General features: G+C 36.5%; 1 protein-coding gene across 1 annotated transcript in view; it reads right to left on the bottom strand.

Annotated features, from left to right (window-relative positions):
* Positions 1–17,186, bottom strand: part of LOC136884676 (zinc finger protein 816) — a 53,234-nt gene that overhangs the window by 12,486 nt on the left and 23,562 nt on the right. Inside the window, exon 4 of the mRNA XM_067156940.2 lies at positions 973–1,046. Coding sequence (XP_067013041.2) covers positions 973–1,046 — 74 coding nt within the window. The remainder of the gene's footprint in view (positions 1–972; positions 1,047–17,186) is intronic.

A 17,186-nucleotide genomic window follows, 5' to 3' on the forward strand; every position in this document is an offset into this window, starting at 1 on the left:
TTTGCATTAAAATTATGTTACTGTGACTGGTTCCAGACTTTGGATTTCCTCACCAGTCAGTGTCAGGTGCACTGACTGAATACCTAAATTTGAGAGAGTCTTGCTGAGATTATCTGTTGAAATTTACCAAGTGATATATATAATGCACAGCTGAGCACATCAATGACAAGGGATTGCAAGTTGTTTCTTTTAAATACGAAAACCTAACGGACTCTTGTCTAATAGGTACAATAAGTGTGTGCAAGCAACATTATTTGATATTCATAATGGTTAATATAAAAAACACCATTTAAATTATTTTATAAATTTGAGGGTGTGTGCTTGAGTATAATGACAGTTTTTAAATTAATACATCTGTGGGCAACAGTTGTAAAATGAGGTCAAGTGTAAGAAAAGAAGACAATACAAATAATTAAACAAATATATTGATCAATGAAATTTGGTTTACCAAAGTTTTGTTCTTTATTATTATATGTTGGAGCAATTAAATCCCTTCCAATGTACTACAAACTAATAAAAATGTTGAATTTGTACATTTAGTTGACAATCTCTCTCTGTATACAATTGGAGGTACATAACTCTCTATTTCTGTAAAGACTGAGAATGCTTTAGAAGATATAGTTGCAGATCACATTTCACATGATAAAAATATGATGACAAATACTGCAGTGACAGTGAAAGAATGAAGACATTTTTCATGGTACCTCAAGTGTATTACAAACTAACCTCCTTCAGAAATACCTGATTTACAGGCTGTTTCAAATATAACTATAAACAGGTTAAACATGTGCTTGAAGTTCCTGAACATTTCACTTAATTCTAACCACTAACATTTAAGATTATGAAAGTTAAAGGTAACCTTCCAAGGAAATAATTAACGTGACAAAAATGGGCAGTTCATGGAGATAAATAACACCCACAACTGAGTATGACAAAATATTCCATATTGTGTATGATTAGTGGTGTACTTACTTGTTTTCATCTTTGATATTCTGAACAGGATGATCTTGTTCTATGAACATTTCCTCCTTAATATCTGCAGAAGGCTATAAGAAATAAGGACAGAGGAGCAAATATATATATAAGAAGCAGCTGACAAAATATATTTCATATTGACACAATAATGTTTACATTAATTTATTTTCCAATGTAAAAATATAAGTAATGAAAAGGAAGTGTTAAATCAAGTCATAATTATATAGAGAGGTAGGAAAAAGAACACAAAATGACATGACAGCACTAGAACAGGTAGCAACAGAAAAGAAGAAACTTGAAAGGACATAAAAAACAATCTAAATACACATATAGAATTCTCTTTCAATTGCTCCTACTTCCCACAAAAGCAAGGTATTTTCTTTATCCCATTATGTGCTTCATTTCCTGTTGCAAATTTTCTTGTCATTTTTTGTCCCTTTCCAATGTGAAGAGGATTCTAACCATACTGATTCCCATCCCAACAAAGATCTCCATGTTCATGAACTACCTACCACTATTCCCAGACAGTACACCAATTACTTTTTTCCAAAGAAAATGGTTCCATTTTATTTATTTCCCATGACAAATATTCCTACAGAATTCATTTCAAAATAAAAACATTATTATGTAAAAATGACAAGAACTAGGCAAAGTTTTGATGTCTCCATTGACCATATTACAAAGTTTAATTGCAAATGACAAGTTTGTTACAACATGTTATATTTTAAAATGTAGTAAAAGTTTACTACTTTTAAGTACTTATATTTACAGGAGGTTTACTATTATCATCTAGTTTACTCCCTTCACTGATCATTCTACCAGGTCTCATTGCAATTGATCTTGTCCTCCCAAATACTTTCTTGTCAGACGTGTCTCTGCAGGATCGACTGCAAGGATGTGGATGGCCTCCAACACATGCAGTAGTAAATTAATTTATACATGAAAATTTTATTTAGTGAAGATAAATCCATCAACTTCTGATATCCAAACTTCAAGAGACAAGTTATACAAAACTAGCAAATGTAGACGTGCTTTGCTACGGTATTATACAGAGTTCTACGTAAGTTACTGCACACGTGGTGAGTAAGATTATATTAAATTCCATGTCTCATGGTGCTATCCCAGAAACAAAATGGGAAAGACCCCATACGTTGTTTCTGATGTAAGGTGCATTTTGGGGAAATTTAGATGTTAATGGAGGACCACATTTCTTACTGCCATCCACAATCAAGTTCGGAGTTTCTACAATAACAGCAGGCTCACTTATCAGCTGCCATTTGCAATACAGATGGATAGTTTTCATTATAATGAGAGGCCCCCTTTCGTAATGCCAGTTGCAATTGAATTGGAGATTTAATTATAAATGAGAAATGCTGCGCTATTCGAAATATACAGAATCGAGATACGACATTAAGGAAGACCACTCCTAATTGAGCAGCGATTGTGTAATCTGCTTTGTGAAATGACTTATGGTTTAGAAAGCAGTTACCATGAAATGAAGGTCAGAACAATCGTGGAAATTTTCTCCACATTTTGATATTTTCCGGGGCCTAAAAGTAATACATTTGAACAGCCAGGAATAATCTGCAATGAGTGTGCAGTGACCAAGCAAAATATGTAGCGAAGGGATGTAACATATAAGGGATGTTTTGCACGTAGTCCACGGATTTTACAGAAAATCTATAGTATAAGAGAAAATGGAAGAAAACTGTTATTGGTTCCCTATAAACCCACACACTATTCAGCAATGTTTAAATCATGTGCATATCTAAACCTTTCCCTGGATCAGTATACTCTACAAATGAAGTTTGGTTGAGATCTATCCAACTGTTCCTCCATGATGGTGGAACAGACAGACAAACAAACAGACATGAAAGCTAGAAACCATTGATATCCTCTTGAGTTGACCTATATTGGATAAATATCTGAAAAATTGTCAAAACAAACAAAATTACAGAGAGTGAATCCCTAGAAATTCCATTTCCATTTGAGACAGCAACTTCTATTCACAAGTTAAATTTATTGAGTTTTCTTTTCTTACATTTTTTGACTCGTTTTTCATCCACTCATAATTCCTATCTCATTACAGATGTTACACTCGTTTTAATCTATGGTACTGATGGTCTCACTACACTGCCTAGCACAGTATTTTCATTTTAACAGTCAGCAAGTTCTGTCTATCAAAACGACCCATCAAACGAGAGGAGTTAGAGTTTGAAAATGTAAAAGTTTTTTTTTATTTAACATAACTGTAAGATTTTATTTTGTTCGTAATATTTTGAGAAATGAAGAAAAAAGAACTCTGGACTTTGCTGGAATATTTGTTTATGTAACTGAAATATATGTGTAATAATTTTCTTTCAGGCAATAGTAAAATGTAAATTTAGAAAACTTCAAGATTGGATTGTTAATATTGCAAGGGTGATAAAGTGATTCGTATATCATGATGTAATTTGGTAACATTTAATTTGGAACAGCCTATACCGCACGCGCGGTTAGGGATGTTGAAATACTGATGTAATTTATCTAGCGTCTGTAGACAGGAAATGACCATATATGGTTATGCGAATGTATTGGCAAACGAGAATCTAGTGGAAATTGTTTCTTATTGGTTGACTGTAATCGGGCCATATCTGGTCTTCTTGCCGGTTTTGGAAAAATTTTGCGTATGCTCGGCGTCATTTTCCATCCGACCGCCCTAGCGAGCGTTCGCATTTTCTTGGTTAATGTGATTTTCAAAGTTTTAATATTCAACGTGTCTTGAGTTTGCCCTAGATTCTCGCTTTCGTAATTTAAAGTCTTTTAATCAACTATCCTTTCATTTGTGTTTTGGTTTTGTAATCATTCCGTTAGTCAAGTGTATAAAGTATCTGCAGCTCTGTTATGTAATTTAATCTCTTGTAATTTTGGTTATTTGTTATTTTTAATATAATTGAGCTAGAGGGTGTTTCATGTAAGTCTTTTCTCCCCCATAACGTCATACGTTCCATGTACCTCGTTAAGAGCTTCCCGCACGTTCCACATCCTGTCTTAGTTGTCACTTTAGGCCTGTAAGTGTTTCATATAACTTATTTGCTTTAGTTTTGCGTATTTAAAAGATACTCGTCACGCTTCTATGTTTTGATGTCAATACTCTGCCACTGCTTTATTTACAACTATTTCCTTTGTCATATTATTAAGTATTATATTATTTACTACTGGTATTACCTTATTATTATTATTATTATTATTATGTTATTTACTATTTCTATTATTATTTTTATTCATGTACGCTCGAAAGAGCGGTTACATTTGTTATCAGAGCGTGTGTTATGTAAGGAGCGAAGACTTACAATGATCATTCTCGGCTAACTTTTCTAAAATTAATTTTAAATCTTTTAAGTTTGTATATAGGCTTAGGTTGTAAGAGTTCCGTGTGTATTTGTAATTCCCAGTTCTTGTTTTTCATGAGTCTTGCGCGAGTAAATCTCACCATGTGTTTTTCGTTCCGCGATGTGCAGTCTTGTGTTACTGTGTTTCACTTGTAATTAATGGTTGGAGGAAATGGTGTGTCACTATTTGTAACAAGTTTCTTTTGGTTTCGTTAATTTTAATTAATTTCCTTGTGTGGAAAGGTTTCGCTTGACCCTGTGTTTTGTAGTAAAGTGATATCTTCACATTTCGTGTGCTGTGATCGCGTTCCGAAAGTCTTCTTTGATAAATTTCAATATGTTTGATTATGTCTAGTTTTCTTCCATTTGTGTTCCGATTGTAACATTTGTGTAATTTCCGGTTGTTTTAAACTACGTCGTGGTATCGTGCTGTGTACTGTCTCGATTCTGTACTCCCGTGTTTGGATTCATGTTTATCTCTTGAACAGCTGAAGTGTGTTGAAAACAGCTGAGCGTTTGACCCACTGCGAAGTGTACACACCTTACATCCTAAGTTATCGAGTGTCGCGTTCTGCTTGTTTTCCTTCTAGACCACGTAAATTGTAGTGTGAATTGTCAGAGTGATCATTGTATTCTGGTTAAATTTTAGCACGGAGTTTCCTTAGTTTTATTTTTATTTTTTTGCAATTTCTCTTTTGATAAATTTTCGCCAACAATTTTGAGGTTATGTTGTAAAGTTTTGTATATTTCTTCGAGTGTTTTCCTGTTTGTAAATCTCATGTTTCGGCAAATTATTTTCTAAATTTTGTTTCTTGTCACCTGGTATGTTATATTCGTACTATTCTATGTATGTGATCTTCTAAAGTAATGTTTACGTCATGTTGTAGCTCAGTATTGTACCAGGAAAAGTTGTGGGCAAAGGGCATGAGTAGGACCTCAGGGAGTGGAACTGGGTTTTGGAGCCGATACAGAGAAGGATAGTCTCGCAGAGCGAATAATAGATGGTAAATAATTTTTTTTCAAAACAATTTATTAATTTCTCACCCTGCGGTATGATTGTTGACTCAAAATTTATATTGAAATTAAATGTTGAAAATAATCTTCTTGAAAAAAAAATGGCATAAATATCATTGGTTTCAAAGTCTTTCATATGTGTGAATTTCCACCTAAAGTCTTTTTAAACCTAAGCACACTTTTATAATGGTAAATGGATATGAGAAATTATTAAAAGTTTTCAGTTCTCAGTTCGTCAATCTCGTTATACAGCACACTTGAAATCCTACAGTCTTTCTACGAGAAATGAAATTGAAATTAAATTTATCACTTTTGAGAAATTATGGAAATTGTTCACACGCGACACTGAAGTTTCACTGTTCAAAATAAATGAAAAAGTTTAGTCAGTTTGTTACTCACTTATGACAAGAACTGTTGTTACCAAATGTCGAAAGATGGACATCTGGAATGTTCCATGTAGAATCAGGATCGGCGATGTTGACGTTCCCGATGAGGTGATGACAGCTGGAACTGTTGAGTTTCGCACACGAAAATTCATTTAGTGCGACTGGTTATCACTTACACTGTTGAACACTATTTATGGCGTATGAAGAATTACAGTCCTTTCTGTACTAAATACTATTTACAGTCGTTATTGAAACGTTCTTAATCACACAGTTCACACTTGAAGAAAGAAAAAAAGAAAGCAAGTCGATAAGCACAGTCTGTGAACACAGTCATTAAGTTAGATTTTCTGCTAATCCTGTTATATTAACTCAGAAAAGTTCTTACTTTTTCATTCAAAATATTGATGTGACGTGAATAAAGAAATATAATGCAATACTCGAGAGAGAAAAAAAATAAGTTCTGGTGATTCTTAAGAATCTGTAGAAGTTTAATGTTACTTGACGTTGCCTAAGTCCACACGTAATGAAATAGTTAATATTTGTACTCCAATAAGTTCACTCGTGTTACAGTCTTAAATGTCTTTTTAGGATTATTTTGTAATCGCGACGCGACATACTAACTGCAGTGCGACGTCCTTTATCGGCGATAGAATTTCGCGTTCTGGAGATACGACGAAAGTACTTCTACCGTGACTGCGCGAACATACTGTACGCGGGCCGGTCTCTTCACTATCTCACTCACACAGTTGTCTGCTTGTCCTTGTACGGTACTGTACTGTACTGCACTGGTTTGCGGGCTATCTGGCCTTGACATATATAGATACCAGCGCAGGGAGGGGTGGCAGCTCTCTCTCGGCCATGTGACCGTAATTACGTAATTTCGTTGAGACTTTAAATTGTTATAACTCAACAACCGTTTGATGCATTAATTTGAAATTTACAGGGATTAACTTTTATGATGTTTGCTATAATTCAGCGTTTGTCCCGTTGAAATTGGTTAAGGTGTTAAAAAGCTGTTAAAAGAAAAATTCTTTCGAGAAATATCTCTAGGGGAGGTGAGCTTCGAGCGACAGGTGACGTCACTTGACTCCGCCTAGCGTACTCGTAGGGTCTGGCACATACTGGAACATTCTTTACATGGATGTTCGTACGTCGGTCGGATCTTTAATGCTGGAAATAACATTTCTTTCAATTAATATGGACCAGGACCTAGGCCTTCCTGGTACAGTATAAACTTCAAATTTCCGATTATGTTGTGTTATTTTTGGTCTTTTGCTGGATGTGGGTTCGTTTTCAAGTAGGTATGGGACTATTTTGGGGACTGTTTCCCAACTAGCTGCTAAATTCAAAAGTGTCCTAGTTTGTCTTGTGCTTTTCCAACGTGTAAGTTTCCTTGTCACGTATATTTATTTACCTGCTTCTAGGAATGGTACTATATTTGACCGTGATAGTCTTGTGCTCTCCATATTATTAGACCAGCTAGGCTGAGGCTCATTATGTGCTCCTGACATGTTCGAAATCTAGTGTATCTGGTATGAGATTCCTCGTAATCTTTTTCTTGGTATTAGGTGCCTAGATGGAAAATGATGTCCCATGTTATTGTAGAATGAATACTAGGATGATTTTCTGCAAATGTTCATTTTGGTGTCTTTATGCTGAGCCATAAATTATTGTTAAATTCATAGTAGGTTGGCAGATTGTCAAGATTTTCTTTCGGTTATTTTAAATTTGTCACTAGCAAAATTTTGAAGGTATCATGATTTATCTAAGCCTTTTAGTTAATTTTCCTGATTGTTTTGTCTTGTTCGATTTTATCAATGTTAAAATTTCTTGCATTACGGGTTCGTGTCTTCTAAATTTATGTACTCAGTTTGTAGAAGTATGGGATTCTCTAGACTGAGTACGGTTCTAAATTTGTAGCTGTGCCGTATCTGTCCTACGATTTTTGAATATAATTGTGCCTTGGGTAGGCATGTGTGAGTGTACTGAGACTTAGAGCTTTAGAGTCTCATTGTTGTGTGATAAGTTCAAGGGTACTTGAGGTCATGTTCTGATGTTCTGTCCTTTTCTTTTGTGGGTACTTCTTGATGTGTCATCGCACAGGTGTTTTGTTTGTGTGTGTGTGTGCACTGTATTTTGTGATGTGTGATGAGAGTCAGTATTGAGGTCGTCCGTGCCTTTTACCATTCGTTGGTTATGCTGATTCAGGAATCGTCGCACTTGTTTTGGTAGTTTGATGTTGTCTGTGTGTATGTCGAAGGACAGATAAGCTTGGTAGTTTTGTGTGTCGTGCGGTTATCTGGTAATCTCTGGTATGAAGGTTGTACTTGTACCTTTTTTTTTCTTATATCAGTGAGTCCTCCTCTGCGAACCATGTGACCTTGCAACGGTGGGGAGGCTTGCGTGTCCCAATGATGCACATAGCCGAGCCGCAGGTGCAACCATATCGGATGGGTATCTGTTGAGAGACCAGACTAACGAATGGTTCATCGAAAGAGGGGTAGCAGCCTTTCGGTAGTTGCAAGGGCGGCAGTCTAGATGATTGACTGATACGGCCTTGTAATAATACTCAACATGGCTTAGCTGTGTTGATACTGCTACACGGCTGAAAGCAACGGGAAACTACAGCCGTAACTACCTCCCGAGGACATGCAGCTCTCTCTGTATGAATGACGTACTGATGATGGCTTCCTCCCGGGTAAAATATTCCGGAGGTAAACTAGTCCCCCATTCGGATCTTCGGGTGGGGACTACACGAGAGGGGGCGATCATCAGGAAGAAGGATACTGACATTCTGCGAGTTGGAGCATGGAATGTTAGAAGTTCGAATCGTTGTGGTAGGTTAGAGAATCTGAAAAGGGAGATGGATAGGCTAAAGGTATATGTAGTTCGTATAAGTGAAGTACGTTGGCAGGAAGAACAGGATTTTTGGTCCGGCGACTACCGAATTATCAACACGAAATCAAACAGGGGAAATGCAGGAGTTGGTTTAATAATGAATAAGAAAATAGGGCAGCGGATAAGCTACTACGACCAGCATAGTGAAAGAATTATTGTTGTCAAGATAGACACCAAACCAATGCCCACCACAATTGTGCAGGTCTATATGCCTACTAGTTCAGCGGATGATGAAGAAATACAAAGAATATATGAGGAGATAGAAGATATATGTAAAAGGTGACGAGAATCTAATTGTGATGGGAGACTGGAATGCAGTGGTAGGCCAAGGAAGAGAAGGTAGTACAGTAGGAGAATTCGGATTGGGACAAAGGAACGAAAGAGGAAGTCGGCTGGTTGAATTCTGCACTGATCATAATTTAGTCCTTGCCAATACTTGGTTCAAACACCACAAACGGCGGCTTTATACGTGGACGAGACCTGGAGACACTGGAAGGTATCAAATAGACTTCATTATGATTAGGCAGAGATTCAGAAACCAGGTGTTGGATTGCAAAACTTTCCCAGGAGCAGACGTGGACTCTGACCACAACTTCTTGGTCTTGAAATGCCATCTGAAGTTGAAGAAATTGAAAAAAAGGTAATAATGCAAAAAGATGGGATCTAGACAAGTTGAAAGAAAAGGGTGTGAGAGATTGTTTCAAGGAACATGTTGCACAAGGACTAAATGAAAAGGCTGAAGGAAACACAATAGAGGAAGAGTGGAGAGTCATGAAAAATTAAGTCAGTAGGGCAGCTGAAGAAATGTTAGGAAGGAAGAAAAGATCAACTAAGAATCAGTGGATAACTCAGGAGATACTAGACCTGATTGATGAACGACGAAAATACAAGAATGCTAGAAATGAAGAGGGCAGAAAAGAATACAGGCGATTAAAGAATGAAGTGGATAGAAAGTGCAAGGTAGCTAAGGAAGAATGGCTGAAGGAGAAGTGCAAGGATGTCGAAGACTGTATGGTCTTGGGAAAGGTAGATGCTGCATACAGGAAAATCAAGGAAACCTTTGGAGAAAGGAAATCTAGGTGCATGAATATTAAGAGCTCAGGTGGAAAGCCACTTCTAGGGAAAGAAGACAAAGCAGAAAGATGGCAGGAGCATATCCAACAGTTGTATCAAGGTAACGATGTAGATAATTTGGTTCTGGAACATGAAGAGGCTGTTGATGCTGATGAAATGGGAGACCCAATTTTGAGGTCAGAGTTTGACAGAGCTGTGAGTGACCTAAATAGGAACAAGGCACCTGGAATTGATGATATTCCCGCTGAACTACTGACTGCCTTAGGAGAAACCAGCATGGTAAGGTTATTTCATTTAGTGTGCAGGATGTATGAGACAGGAGAAGTCCCATCCGATTTTCGGCAGAATGTTGTTATACCTATTCCCAAGAAAGCCGGTGCTGACAGGTGTGAAAACTACCACACCATTAGTTTAGTATCTCATGCCTGCAAAATTTTAACACGTATTATTTACAGAAGAATGGAAAAACAAGTTGAAGCTGAGTTGGGAGAAGATCAATTTGGCTTCAGGAGAAATGTAGGAACACGTGAAGCAATCCTGACTTTACGTCTGATCTTAGAAGATCGAATCAAGAAGGACAAGCCCACGTACATGGCATTCGTAGATCTAGAAAAGGCATTCGATAATGTTGATTGGAACAAGCTATTTATGATTCTGAGGATGATAGGGATCAGATACCGAGAACGAAGAATTATCTACAACCTGTATAAAAATCAGTCTGCAGTGATAAGAATCGAGGGCTTTGAAAAAGAAGCAGCAATCCAGAAAGGAGTGAGGCAAGGCTGCAGTTTGTCCCCTCTCCTTTTCAATGTTTACATAGAACAGGCAGTAAAGGAAATCAAAGAGAAATTTGGAAAGGGAATCACAGTCCAAGGAAAGGAAATCAAAACCTTGAGATTTGCCGATGATATTGTTATTTTATCTGAGACTGCAGAAGATCTCGACAAGTTGCTGAATTGAAATAATAACATTAAGTTAAGTTGCTGAATGGTATGGATGAAGTCTTGGGTAAGGAGTACAAGATGAAAATAAATAAGTCCAAAACAAAAGTAATGGAGTGCAGTCGAACGAAGGCAGGTGATGTAGGAAATATTAGATTAGGAAACGAAGTCTTAAAGGAAGTAGATGAATATTGTTACTTGGGTAGTAAAGTAACTAATGATGGCAGAAGTAAGGAGGACATAAAATGCAGACTAGCACAAGCAAGGAAGAGCTTTCTTAAGAAAAGAAATTTGCTCACTTCAAACATTGATATCGGAATTAGAAAGATGTTTTTGAAGACTTTTGTGTGGAGCGTGGCATTGTATGGAAGTGAAACATGGACGATAACTAGCTCAGAAAGAAAGAGAATAGAAGCTTTTGAAATGTGGTGTTACAGAAGAATGCTGAAGGTGAGATGGATAGATCGAATCACGAATGAAGAGATACTGAATCGAATTGGTGAGAGGAGATCGATTTGGCTAAATTTGACGAGAAGAAGAGATAGAATGATAGGACACATCTTAAGACACCCAGGACTTGTACAGTTGGTTTTTGAAGGAAGTGTAGGTGGTAAGAACGGTAGGGGTAGACCAAGATATGAATATGACAAACAGATTAGAGCAGATGTAGGATGCAATAGTTACGTAGAAATGAAAAGGTTAGCACAGGATAGGGTGGCAAGGAGGGCTGCATCAAACCAGTCTATGGACTGATGACTCAAACACACATATCAGTGAGTTGGATGTCTGCATGTGCACTCTTGCATTGCTTTGGTTTTTCATTTTTGAGTTTCTGTTGATAAAGTAATATGATTTTCATTTGGTATTCCTGGCTTAATTGTGTGACACGTAAAACATAATGTGAGTTTATCTATGTAAAAAATTTATGAGTACATGGCATGGTAATAAATAGTGACTTACTAACCTCAATTCATTGAAGGTGGTTGCAAGCCAACATAATTTAGTACTTATTTCCCAGTTTTGAGTTCCCTTGCAACAGTTTAAATTCTTCCTTTTATTTGGTTGTTTTTCTTAAGGTGGGGTAATTAAGAATGCACACGGTAACTTAATTTGGTAGTTATAAGGAATTAGTTGTAAGCAAATTTTAATTAATTGGTGCGCAGCATTTTTTGGGTTCTATATTTAATAATTTAGTTAAGTAACTTTAGTTGTAATGGGAAGGGTTATTTATAATTATGTTAGATATAATTTAATGTAATGTCTTTTGGGCTAAGATTAGAATTTTATTCATATGCTTAGTTAAGGATTTTTTTTAACGTTTTGGATACTAGGGTAAACTCTGGCAAATTTTCTTTCAGTTTTTTTAATTTTCCTAAATTTTGAAATTCTGAAATAGCACTTGCCAGGAAGGCTAGGGTTTCCCAGAAACATGAGAGGGAATCTCCCTAAGGAGGCTTGTAATTGTTAATGAAAAAATACAAAAACCCACCCTCGAAACTCAAGGCTCCTCTTAACGTCAGCAATAGTTCAGGCCAGTGGCCTAAATTTCTTCAGTTTCAAGTTTCTGCTGTGTTTGTTTATGTTCCAGTGACTGCTATATCATGGACTCTGTCCAACCTGGGGTGTCTGCTTGGGAGCCTGCAACGCACCTATTGGCCACTAATATCTGAAGGTGGAATTGGAAGGTGGTTTTGATGGCGGCAGTCTGCAGTGCTGCGCCAATTACCTTCGCCTGTTTTGGGCCAGTTTACTAAGCTGGTGGGCTGTGCTGAGGCTGTAAGTGAGCTACGGTTGGACTGCAATAGGGATGGAGACGTTGGCAACGGCCACGGTCAACGCCTTCATTTGACAGCGATACCAACGCTCTACTTGTTTTTGCTTGTATGGACGTTCCTGAAGAGAACGAAGAAAAAGGTGTGGTGTGGTGCAATTTGTGGTGTTGAATGAATCTTCAAATCTCCATTAATCCTCCCGTTTAAGTTCATTTAAATTTGTTATTTTTTATTATTTTATTTTTGTCGAGCGGAGCTCGACTTTGTGAGAAGGAGTATGTAAGCTGTGGTGGGACAGTGAACTGGAACTGGATGTTGTGTGTTGCACGAAGTTAGAGTTTGAAAATGTAAAAGTTTTTTTATTTAACATAACTGTAAGATTTTATTTTGTTCGTAATATTTTGAGAAATGAAGAAAAAAGAACTCTGGACTTTGCTGGAATATTTGTTTATGTAGCTGAAATATATGTGTAATAATTTTCTTTCAGGCAATAGTAAAATGTAAATTTAGAAAACTTCAAGATTGGATTGTTAATATTGCAAGGGTGATAAAGTGATTCGTATATCATGATGTAATTTGGTAACATTTAATTTGGAACAGCCTATACCGCACGCGCGGTTAGGGATGTTGAAATACTGATGTAATTTATCTAGCGTCTGTAGACAGGAAATGACCATATATGGTTATGCGAATGTATTGGCAAACGAGAATCTAGTGGAAATTGTTTCTTATTGGTTGATTGTAATCGGGCCATATCCGGTCTTCTTGCCGGCTTTGGAAAAATTTTGCGTATGCTCGGCGTCATTTTCCATCCGACCGCCCTAGCAAGCGTTCGCGCTCGAGGGCTACCCTCGGGAACTCCTGCCTTTCCGAGGTAAGCGTTATTTCAGTGTTATTTTCATGTTATTATCTATGTTTTCTGATTTAATTTAATTTAATTTAGTTCCTTTGCGTTTCGGCATTTTCTTGGTTAATGTGATTTTCAAAGTTTTAATATTCAACGTGTCTTGAGTTTGCCCTAGATTCTCGCTTTCGTAATTTAAAGTCTTTCTCCTGTCTTTTAATCAACTATCCTTTCATTTGTGTTTTGGTTTTGTAATCATTCCGTTAGTCAAGTGTGTAAAGTATCTGCAGCTCTGTTATGTAATTTAATCTCTTGTAATTTTGGTTATTTGTTATTTTTAATATAATTGAGCTAGAGGGTGTTTCATGTAAGTCTTTTCTCCCCCATAACGTCATACGTTCCATGTACCTCGTTAAGAGCTTCCCGCACGTTCCACATCCTGTCTTAGTTGTCACTTTAGGCCTGTAAGTGTTTCATATAACTTATTTGCTTTAGTTTTGCGTATTTAAAAGATACTCGTCACGCTTCTATGTTTTGATGTCAATACTCTGCCACTGCTTTATTTACAACTATTTCCTTTGTCATATTATTAAGTATTATATTATTTACTACTTGTATTTCATTATTATTATTATTATTATTATTATTATTATTATTATTATTATTATGTTATTTACTATTTCTATTATTATTTTTATTTATGTACGCTCGAAAGAGCGGTTACAAATTTGTTTGTGTTATGTAATAATTTGTTGTGCTACTCAAGATGGCCTGGAGGGTAGGCTGAAACATGCGCAGACCTTGTTCCATCTAATAGATGAGTTGATTTGTATTGATAAGGAGGATTTTATAAATATTTTTATTTGTAAAGTGACAACCGTCCATACGGAATGAGATTTATACCTTGCAATAAGCATGGGCACGTTTATAAGCTTAGACCTTCATTTCAAAATTTACTGCATTTAAACAGTAGGTCATATCAATAAACAGCCATCAGATGCCTCTTTTAGTGTTTTACATAGTTGGTGCTATGACATTTCCTTGTATCTCCTATATTTATGGGTTAGATTGAGTTAAAAACATTAAATAGGCTGACATCTGGGTACGGAATTCACGCATTTCTTTATTTTTCGGATACTTACGCAGCAACTGGAATCATAAAATTTGTTTAACATATGACCACTGGTCATGTCAACGTGTGTACCATATTTGATGATTCTATCTTTCCTATAAGTGTGCCAAACAATAACAAATTGAGGAATGCAGCTCTGTTTAACATAGGACCAAGCTTATAGATCTCTCGAAATTGAAAACTATTTGTGTATTCTGTTTTGTGATATGACTTACGTTTAGCCACCAATTATTCCAAAATAAAGGTCTGCACCATCATTGAAATTGACTCCATATTTTGATATGTTCAAGGGCCAAAAGTTATACATTTGAACGGCTTGCTACTTTTCCTCAAAGGAAAGTGTGTCCAGGTTTCTGGATTAGCACTCGCAAACATACGGAGTAAGTAAGGAAGAAAGTATTACTGTTAAGAAAGATGAATTTAACAGAGAATAGGATGTGAGGACAGCCAGATGGGACAAATAGGCCTACGTGAATATCTAGTGAATATATTGTACAATGAAATGTCCCTCACTAAACTGATAGAGTATAAGAAGGAAGAAACAGAGTAGAAATCTGGGCCCAGGGATTCTTAGGTAAACGCATAAGAGGATGAATTATGGTATTATTACTTAAGTCTAAAGAGGCAAGACAGAGGCAATAAATTAAAGCGGCACACAGAAGTAGAACAGAAATGCAGTAACATTTATAGCAAATGCCAGAAAACACCTACGGTATGAAATCATGGCCAAAATTCTGCGGTATCTCTCGAATGTTAACAGCCTCTTTAGAGCAATTCGACAATGATAGTAACCTCCAACGGGATCCCACACAGTGGCAGCAGGATGTCTCTCTTGCCTTCAGTGCAAGGACCAACCATGAGTTTACAGGAATTTTGAAGAAAACAACAACCTACGTTATTTTCCTGCTGGCAGCAGCTGAAGATATTGCCATGGCAACCGGTAGGATCTTTGAAGGCTTGTCGGCCATAGAAGGCACAGCATAAAATCCATATAAAGTAGTAAATTTCTCCGTCATTTGAAGACTATCTAGGCCCAGCTGTATAAAACACTTGATCTGAGTTTAACAAGGAAAAATGGCTACCAGTCTAGTTGAACTTCGATTTTCCATTGTACAAACACTAATCCAAAGATCATCTCGTCTCGATCTAAGTTCAGATTTGACTGCCGAATATTCGGCGGTTAACCTCCTTGAACCTAGATCATTATCATTCATATTAACCCGATGAGTGCTACACCTACCTATAGATGTGCTGACGGGGCCGGTCTACCAGTGCTACGCCCTCTATAGACGGTGCACGAGAATTTTAATTTTTTTTAGTTTCTCGGTTTACTTTTGAATGCGAATTTGATCTGTGACATGTTGTGCTATCAGTTGGGCATTATGTAGAACTAACTGATCAGAGATTATAGCTTCGGGAAGTGACTTACAGAGCTTTTTGTAGACGTCTGTGGAGTTCATCTGTGATGTTAACAAACATGGCGGATCAACAATCTCTTTGATTTTGCAGCAATGTTATTTCGGATCACAGAATCTTTCAATTATCAACCACAGTGGAAAGTGATCATGGAGATAATCATTTCAAGGAATTGTTGAGCGATTTTGAAAGTGAGAGTGATAGAGAGAGTGCCAGAAATATTGTATGTGAGAGAGAAACAGAGCCTCCTTCTAAAGGAAAGAAGAAAAAACATGGTGAGTACAAAAGCTATTTTATCGCTAATTTTGTGGCAGATGGATTATTTTTCTTCACCAGAGTTTCAGGTAACTGTGAAAGGCTCTGAGGGCCAAGTAGTGTTTGACGATAATCCGAAAATCATTGATTTTTAAGAAACTTTTGTGCCAGTGGAGTTGGTGCAGAGAGTTGAACAAATCAGCATCACAAACAACCAGTAGAAAACATTTAACTATCACCACATTCCAGGTTTGGAAAGTATTTTAAAATATCAACTTATATACTTCTAAGGAGTTACACGTATTAGTTGCCTACAGATTTTAGGATATAATACTACTTTGGGCTCTTTACATTGTATAAAGATAACGCATGCATGGGCACATAAGTGTAATTTTGTTATCTCTCAAAATAATAGTGAACATAAGTGTAGGATTTTCCATTTGCATTTAGATTTATAAACAACCAACATTTATAAACATTTTAAGCTAATCTCCCCACTGGTAAGTTAAAAATTGAGGCTTCTACAAATTTTTTTACATACGAATGAAAGAACTCAGCACTGAGGTACAAAACAGTCAACTGGTAACTCAGCACTTAAAAGGTTAAACATTGAACTAGACCTGATGACTTGAGAAGTGTTTCCTTGTATCATATCTGCATAAGAATATCGCACCTTAATAATATTGAGGTGAGTTATAAGTATCTTGAATGCTAGCAGTTAAATAATATTGCTAAAGATCGCTCAATTTCTTCAAAGTTAGGTTTTGTGAATATCATATAATATCATGATACTGCTTCAATAATTAATTATTTTAAATTATGTTTCAAGTTTACAAAACAAAGCAATTCTGTAATATATATATTTTCTTTAGCAGGGATGTCAGATTATTCCGACTTTTCGTCTGATGAAGAAGAGGTCATTTTACGACGAGCTCCTCACGTTTTTCGGCACAGACGAAATCCGATGATTGAAATGAATGATCAAACATTCAAAATGAGATTTTGTTTATCGAAAGATGTAGTGGAACGACTGGAACTAAAGTTAAGGGACACACTACAAAAACCTAAAAGAAATTATCCCCTGTCACCCATGTGAATGTTACTAATA

Source organism: Anabrus simplex, chromosome 13 (assembly GCF_040414725.1).
Source record: "Anabrus simplex isolate iqAnaSimp1 chromosome 13, ASM4041472v1, whole genome shotgun sequence".
NCBI classification, from domain to species: Eukaryota; Metazoa; Arthropoda; class Insecta; order Orthoptera; family Tettigoniidae; genus Anabrus; species Anabrus simplex.